At 47.6% G+C, this 9,061-nt stretch overlaps 1 protein-coding gene across 1 annotated transcript; it reads right to left on the reverse strand.

The window, feature by feature from the left end:
* Window positions 1-1,387: 1,387 nt before the first annotated feature.
* LOC119462130 (uncharacterized) lies at window positions 1,388-8,768 on the reverse strand. The gene is made up of 3 exons (XM_037723475.2): window positions 7,989-8,768; window positions 4,406-4,571; window positions 1,388-1,917 (listed from the first exon to the last, which is right to left on the reverse strand). Exons 1-3 carry the CDS (start codon window positions 8,592-8,594, stop codon window positions 1,727-1,729), a joined length of 963 nt encoding a protein of 320 aa, XP_037579403.2. The 5' UTR covers window positions 8,595-8,768; the 3' UTR covers window positions 1,388-1,726.
* Between the last annotated feature and the right edge of the window lie 293 nt (window positions 8,769-9,061).

The raw sequence follows: 9,061 nt of genomic DNA on the forward strand, positions 1-9,061 counted from the left end.
CACACACACACACACACACACACACACACCACACACACACACACACACACACACACACACACACACACACACACACACACACACACACACACACACACACACACACACACACACACACACACACACACACACACGGTGTTTTCAAAAATTTTAAAGGTTGCCCCCGGCAGATAGCACAATTCTAGTACATGAGCGGGTCTACTCGTAGAGACGGACACTACTCGCACAAAAAAAAAATGAAAATGCATATTTCACTACTTAACAAAAATTCACTATTTCTGTTGTAAACTAATTACCTTACTGCCCATATTGCAATTTACAAACACTAGCCGTGGAGTTCGCAAGGCGGATCCACTTGAAACGATTTCTCAGGATGACGCCAGTTTCGAGATAATGATTCCAGAACTTCGCGGAGAGACGCATTGGCATTCCAGTAATTTTTGTGCGTCAATGCATGAAACGACGTTTTGTTGAGAAATAGAAAGATATACCTGTACACCATTTCTCTGCAGTTGGCATACCTTCAAATTCTAAAGTGCCTTTTCATACTTGAAGGTGTTACAACTTTAGAACAGCTGTGTGTGTCTGCTCAGAAGGTGGGTTTACCAATTAGGCTCTGCTGGGAAAATGAACGAATAATTCGGTCATACCGCAGGACCAGCGTAAAAATCAAGTCGCGCTTTGCGAGTGTGACACCGCCGCTGTGCTCACGCTTAGCAGGCGAGATGCGCGGGAAATAGACAAAATCCACGCATAAACAAAAAGAAGTTATGAGCTTTTACGTGTCAAAGCCACGATGTGCGATTGTGAGGCACGCCCAAATTACAGATTTTGATTTCTTTACCGTTGAACTCAGTCTAAGTACGCGAGCCATTTTAAATTTCGCCACGTGTAAATCAAACTTGCAAAAAAGTGACTTCAAATGACGCTCTCTAAGCGTTACACGCCGCAGAAATCACGAGTATAGGCACCGTGATTGCTGTGCGCGACAAAATCGCATGCACAATCAAACGTGCTAAAGGTTCCACTAAATCATGCTTCCTCGACGTTACGGGATTAAGATTGTACCGAAAGCAGCGTATATAACGGCGCAACTGTAACTATAACCGGGGCAATAACTATAGCCGAAACTAATAGCGTACGTATACGCATCATAATGAGCTATAGTTACGAACTATACTTCGTAACTACAGCACCTACCTCTCCACCCTTACTCTTTTACAAATGTATTCAAGATGTTGGCGCCTCGTAGAGGCGCTGGCTACGTCTTTCTTCCGGCTGGGACAAAGAGAAACAATCAGCGAAGAAAAACAAGAACGACAGCAAGATCCAGAAACCAGTTAGAGAAATAATTTATTCGAACAATTCACAAAGTCTCCGAACAGAAAGCAGCTTCAGTTCACCAATCCTTACGTCCGGCGCTGCGCGCTCTTCCGATGACATTTATCTAAACGCAGTCCACGCATCTCTGAGGACTGCATCGGCGCAATGGGGTCTAAAAAGCGCACACATGGGCTGCATCGCTACGTTGTTGTGGCGGTGCTTTGATGGCCCGATTTATGTTATCAGCGGCTATCTTATGTGCGACATAAAACGCCCTTCAGTATATACCCCAATTCGCGAACGATCGAACTGCTGATTCGATAGGGTGTTTGCGCCTCAGTCCGGCGGCCCCTCAAGGGGGCAAGCCACTGAGTGCAGGTATTGTGGGGTCGCATTATACGGTCTATCGCGAATCGAAGTCAGTGTTACGACATGGCTTTTGCGTGTGGACCACGATGACGCTGTGCCTCAGACCGACTCCATAGGGCGTCGCGGTCGAGGCTTCCTGGAGCGGAGACCTGCAGGCGTCGAAGAAGGCGACACGCTTCTCTTCGGGCACCTGGGCGTCCAGCCTGAAGAATGGCACGTAGCAATCTGCAGGACATACAAGTGAACGCACGAGCTTTTTACCACGGCAATTTGATAGCGCTGAAGTGTGATACGTTCTCCTGTCTTAACGTAATTGCGTCGCTGGACCTGGACGTTGGTTGACGCTAGCTCACCATCCGGCGTAATTCCGTAATGCCCAAACAAAGTTAACACATCTAGAAAACTTAGGGGTAGCTTGTTCACTTTTATTTCTGGCCACGAGGAGCACATCTTTTTGCATTTAAAAATCTCACAGGGGCCCCGACCGGCGCGTCGATCAGTGTCGTGTCATTGAGTATAGACCTTCGAAGGTGGCCAGGGTGTAGGCGCATGCACGCAGAGCATCCTAGTGCCCGAGCATCGTCTGCTAGACTATTCAAATGAATCCGGGATGGCCCCCGATGTTTAGCGGTACATGTGTCGTTGGCAACCACTAAATTTGACCATTGTGCGCGCAGAAGCGTGTGTGTGTGTGTGCGCGTGTGTGTGCGTGTGCGTGTTTTTCCGTTTTTTGGCGCAGGTAGCGGTTAGGTAGCACGGGATATATGAATTTTACCGGAATAGTCTAGCACACGATCCCCGGACAAGAAGAAGCACTGTGCGCATGCGCCTGCCGGGGCTACTTTAGAGCTATAGCCGCGATGCGCGACACGGCGCTGACTGTCGTGTTTGTCGACGCTCGCGTGAAATTATTACTTTCTTCAAGAACTATACATTTCTATATGCACAAAGAATAAAATGTTAGGTTAGCTATAAGTTATTCATTATAATATTTGGTTAAATATTCACAACTGAGCACTTCTTCCGGCGTACCGAACATGCTACAATACGTTGCGCTTAAATCAGAGTTTTGAGGATATCAGAACAGCGTAGTATCATATGATACGTTGGGCATTACATGATTAATTTTGCTTTTTACGTTCTAAAGTACTGCTGGTTATGTTCTGTAGAACCACCTAACGGTATAGAATGAAGAGACCAAATGAGTTAATGTTGGCATGCAACGCAGCTGCAGCGGTAAATTAGCTGTATAATGACTAACATGTGAATGCGAAAGGTCGTTCGAAGGCAGAGGGACCAATAATGCGTAGTTCTGCATGACACCTAAATTACGCCATGACGAATTCTGTTGCGATGTGACGTTTTGAGTCAACCAGAACTGACAAGGTGGCAATTTCGACAATATGGCGGAGTTTGACAGCGTCCACATAGACCCCCCGAGTTCAGGCTTATCCATCCCTCATTCCAGACTATGCGCATGCTGGTACAATATATCTGTCTAGCAATATCTAGATTCCAGACTTAGGCGCGCGTATGGTGTGAAACTATGCAGCCTTAATCTCGTTCCACGTAAGTTAGATTAGGTAGTAAAATATTTTTGCAAAGATGTTTCACTGAGTTCGTGAAAGTTATGCGGAACAAGATTAAAACGTTCCTCTTCGCGACGCATGTTGAACGATCGGGAACCCCGTGTACGCGTCGCAGCGTCGGCGTCAGCGTCAGCTGGCGTCTGGTTGTAGAAAAAGCGACTACATGTTCTTCTGGCTGTTGGAAGAAGAGAAAGGAAGGAGAAAAAGAAAGGGAAGAATTCTGCTAGCCGCATCCACGATGACTGACACCACGAACAGAAACTTGCAGGCTGCCCACTTTTGTTCACCGGCCAGTGTGGAGACGTTTTTGAGGTGAACGCACCTCTTAATTGCCTTCACTTACCCCTCTCTCTCAGGCACGCCCGCCGATATCTGGGCGCTACAGATCTGGATATACAGAAATGGAACGTTCTCGCAAATATGTTCCGCCTAGTGGAACATACTAGTACCAGTGCAAGGGCACGACAAGGACGTCACGTTCCTTATACACTTTTGGTATAACGTTTCAGCCACTTACGTGGACGCACCCAATACAGCGTACGGCTCCCTTACATGCATTTTCTTGTGGAAGCTTGAGCAAAGCGTTCCGCATGGCCAACATAAAATGTTGTGGAACCGTCTGGTAGGCATACCCACAGGAACTTTCGCGACAACAGCAGCGTCAACGCTGACAACTGAGGTTCTAAATCAAAGACAAGACATCGGGTATACGTGTCCTCAAAGTGAACTGATTTTAACATTCATTGCTGTCTGCACTAAGAGCTATAGCAGCCAAGCCGACTCGAAGCGGGTGATCTCGGTGCCGCCATGTTACGAAAAGCTAAACCTGAAAGTTAGCGCGCGTACCTAAAACACAAAGTTTGTGTACTGCGTATGCGCACATTGCGCCCACTGTTTTATATAGGTTAGCTAGAAGGGCTTCGACGGGGGCTATGGTTGGTAAGACATGACCTGATATTGCAAGTGACACTGCTTTCGTGACATGCATAGGAAGAATGGCTTTTGAACACAAAACGGACACATAAAAGGCGACAAGAACGTCTTGTTCTATAGCGTACGAAAGGTATTTGCGAATGCTACACTTCGAACGTTTATACGGTGGCCGCTTTGTCGGCTTCGCTTACCAAGCCAGCTGTCCAAGTCGGGCATCGTCCAGACGCTATCGTACATTCGGCACGACACAAGCTCCATTCCGGCAGCGGCGATTGCCAGCCGCTCTTCGCTCGCTATCCTCTCCTCCGGTATGGGTACGCTGTAGCAGAACCGCTCGGAGAGCAACTGCTTCGGATTCTGCGAAGAAAAATAACAAACAATGAAACACCGCCTTAAAGGAAGAAGTGATAACCCTTTTCCTAATTACAAAGCCAGCTTTCCCGAGAAGCAGTTTGTGAAGAGAGCTAATCGAGGTGTGGCGATTTTTTTTAATCAGCGAGTACGAGCGGCAGTTTGCTTGTGACATATATCGTAAAAACAATTGCAGCAGATCCAATGAACCCGGGACCGCCGGGTGGTCCCGGGTTCGAGTCCCGGACCAGGACGAATTTTTCTTCAACTGCGAGGCTTTCTTTCGAGGAACCCCGTTGGGTTTCCATTGTAGCAAATTGCTACATTTGGGTGGGTGTCTCAGTTTCCCTTTAATTACTTATCTCCACCTAGCGGATTTCCGCTGAACTATTACGCCTCGTAGAGCGGATGATGATGATGATGATGATGATGATGATTTATTGGCATCCCCTTTGAAACGGGATGAGCGGAGGCGAGCGTCATCTGGTGGTGGTGCGAAGAACCCAGCGGCACGCACGGCGCGCGTCCTCCGCTGCGATTGGTTGGCCTATTTGGCTAGAGAACAGCCACGCAGCACCCACGGTAACGAAAGCCCGGCGAAGTTCGCAAAATTTTTTTTTCGCTTAAAAAAAAAAAAAAAAAAAAAAAACGTGATGAAACCATGCGCAAGCAACAGGCCCCCCACGTGTGCAGCTTGCACTTGGTTTTTGTTTGAAGTTTGAATAGTAATCGGTGCCGCTTTTAGCCGAGCAAATGTGTCATGCAGAGAAGCGATCTTGCGAAATGGGAAAGACGGTTTAGTGTCATGTCGACGGATATGAATGATGGCGGTAGGCGACGTAAGTTAGAGGCGCAAAACTGCAATGATGATTAGTAATAATTATGTAATAGCCTTATGTAATACCCCCCAGAGGGTTCTTTAAGGAAATAAAGTGAAGTGAAGCATCTGCGAGCGACATTGACGCGACGACCACTTTGCAGCATGAGCGTACAACTCGGGTCACGGCCGTCTAGAGCAACGTTCGTCTTGAACGCGGTTGCGGTGCGCGTCTGGTATGCATTTGGCGCTGCTTACGAAAGGAAGCTGAAACGACATGGTCGCTTGTGCGCATGCTCCGCCAGCTGAAGAGAGCATCGCCATTCCTGCCAATAGTCATGTGCCTTGATTTAAAGAAATTGGGTTCTGGGATCTTACGCGCCAAAATCACGATCTGGATACGAGACACACCGCAGCGGATGGCTCCGGATTAGGTTTGACCATCTGAGGTTCCTTAGCCTGTACCTGAAGCTAAGTACACGGGCGGTTTTGCATTTTGATCCCATCAAAATGCATAAACGCTTCTATACCATGCACCGGGTGCTGCTTAAAGAAACTCAGTTGATCAAAATTAATCCGGATTCCTTCACACGACGTTCTTCAAAATCCACCGTGTAGATTAGGGCCGTTAAAACTCACAATTTAATTGAATTAGATTCCATGTTGCGTAATCTTTTGAGGTCGGCTGTACTTTGAATGTTTTTGACTTCCTAATTCTGCCACCACCTCACCCCTCTTTCTCCTTACGCTGTTTTTCTTTCTTTCTTTTTTTTTCTTTTAGCAGAAGACGGATTGATGATTTGGGTGTACATTGAAACATGGCAGTGTAGATATTCACGTAACATGTACAACGCGTAAATTAAACTGGTCGTTCCGAACCAAAGACGGATATACACCTTAACAACGCGTGGATTCATTTAGAACGGTAACCCTTACAAAATTTGGTAACAATCCTATTTTATTTCTATCGACTTCGTTGCCTGCCATTTACTTTCTGTTAATATGTCGCGAGTGATGTTTGAAATTAAAGCGAAGCTGTTAGCCTCTAGTTGGTCGGGATCTTTCGCGGCGTGCATACCCAAAAAACGGAACCCTGAAAAGGGGTTTGTGTTTGAGCTTCCGTGTAAAATAATGATCTTTTCTCGCATATTCCAATTACAATACGATGCTATTATGTCTGTAGGTTGTGTGTAAGTCGTACTTTACGAATTTTCTAACACATTTTACTTTCTGATATTCAATTAGTTCAATAACGCAGTTGCGCCAGATGGAGGGCCCAAAAACAAACAGCAGCTGGAAGACTTTGTATTTGAGTTTCCGCGTAACGTTTTCGCTTATATTGGAATACAAATTCGATGCTATCATGTCTGGAGGTTGTAAATCGTACTTTACGCATTTTCTTACGCAAACAGATTTATGTTTTTTTTTTCTCGTATATAAGAAGTAGTTTATTGATGTGAAAATGTAGAGGGGTCGGCCGGAATATGGAGCATCTGGCCTGCGTGAGGGAAGGGGAAGAAAGAGGGTCACAATGGGGGATGATAATGGGAGGAACTAGGTGAAAGGACACATTGCATAAATGATTATCACAAGCGTGAGTCCAGGCCCGTGTCGCCGCCTAAGAAACGTGAAAAAGCACGCATTGCCTCTGTTGTCTGACAACTCTGTGGCCCTGCGCCTAGCAAGAGGTCCTCCGACAGTGGTCTATTATATAAATGTCTCAAGGTGGCTGCCAGTGTAAGTATTTCGCGTGCATACTCAGGGCACACCACGAGCACATGGTCTATATTCTCTATAACACCATAATTATAATCGAACAAGAAACCAAAGCTATCATGTCTGCAGCTTGTAAGTCGTACTTTACGCATTTTCTGAAGCAATTTACTTGTAAACATTCATTTAGTTCAATAAGGCACGTGCGGACGGCCTAGAAGAATGAGGATGTACGCTGCACTTCCGCACACGTGGGTGCACGCGTGACGTACACGTACGTCGCTTGTGGTGCTGGTGCTTGTGTAAAGTCGTCTAATGTCCGCACCAGCTTCTCTGAACATACACTTTCACAGGAGGGAATGGAGGCAGATACTTTTTCTATGTATTCTGCTTATAGCGCTAGAGAGGTATGTTGCGTAACAGATAAAGACATACTTGGTTAATAGCGAATAGACACAGTGGTGGCCATGGACGAAGGCATTCAAGCCGCATATGTCTCGGACACCGTATCCCTTGAAGCTAAACAGCTGTTGTCAGATTAGTTTTTTCTTCCGCCGATTTTTCTACGGAAGCGAATTTTCGAACTTTCCAGACCGGACTCACAGTCCTTACACACAGAATGTAAATAGCCTTTTTTTTCCATCTCCAGCTATAATTTCAACTATCCTATCTCCCTGCCTCTCCAGCTATAATTTCAACTATCCTATCTCCCTGCCTGGTATTCCCGTAAGCCCTACGCTGGCCTCCGTTCAGGAATCAGCAGCTCGAGCCAAGACGGTTACAGTGGGTCCAGGAGCATATTCGTTCCTTCCTATCCCTTACCTAGATTAACAAGCAACCACTTATAAAACTACCGAGACCATCTGTATGGATTTGTGAATAAAAGCACTCACGGGCAGGAAGGCCTTCCACTCTTCGGCGTTGCAAAGCCGGTACCACACGTCGGTGATCGCGGCACCCGTGAACGACACCGTCAGGCACTCGCCGCCGTCCTTCAAGCACAAGAACACGTTGCGGTACGCCTGCTCCAGGTCTCGCACGTAGTGGAAGGTCATGAACGAGTACACGCGGTCGAACGGTCCGTACGTGTCCACGATACACTCGGCATGGTTGGCGGCTTCGCCGCCGCATTCGATGTCCAGGACCTCGTAGGCGACGTCCCGGTGGTCTCGGAAGTGCTCGCGGGCGTAGCCCACCATGGACGCCGACTTGTCAGTGGTCACCAGGCGGCGGCATGGACGCAGTCGAGGCAGGAGGGCTTCAGTCGTGAAGTTCCCGGGTCCGCATCCAACTTCCAGGTACTGGAAGTCCTCGGTAGCCGGCCGCCTGAACCGGACACTGTCCAGGGCTTTGAGGTTGTCCCGGTAGTTGTGCATTCTGAGCCACAGAAACGTCTTCGGGTCGCGTTCGCTGCTACTGCTCCTGGTCGAGGGAGCGACGGCTATGACCCGCATAGACGAGTGCCTCCAGAATCGAACCGTTCCCATTAGACAGTTCATAGCGTCTTCGAGAAACGGTGGCAAAAGCGAAATCCGGAGGAACGCCGAGGGTGAGGTTGTTCGGCGATATGTTTGCGACCAGTCTATCTACAGCAAGAAATAGCACCTTGCATTTGTGGTCGCTTTATAGGCGTTACTCGCCGCACCGTCAGCTAGGTGGAGTTTGCGCCTCTATGGCTGTTAAGGTGTTTTCGCGTAGGTTTCAAGGCCACTTCTATCGTTCGTCGGCGCCGATTGAGCGCGAGGCGAGAGCAGCGTTATCTGCGACAGTGCGTGTCCACGGATAGTTTATCTAATTCCTTAGCCGCGTTTTTACATTTCGTCGGCTCAGTCATTGACCCTCGTGTGGTTGTGTATGCAGGTGCCCGTGGCCGCATTTCGCGAACGTTTCTTTCTTTTCGTGAACTCCGGCAGGCCCTCAAATACTTTTATCAAACAATGACAGCAATAGATAGATATTCCTGCAG

Source organism: Dermacentor silvarum, chromosome 8, assembly GCF_013339745.2.
Source record: "Dermacentor silvarum isolate Dsil-2018 chromosome 8, BIME_Dsil_1.4, whole genome shotgun sequence".
In the NCBI taxonomy this organism is placed as follows: domain Eukaryota; kingdom Metazoa; phylum Arthropoda; class Arachnida; order Ixodida; family Ixodidae; genus Dermacentor; species Dermacentor silvarum.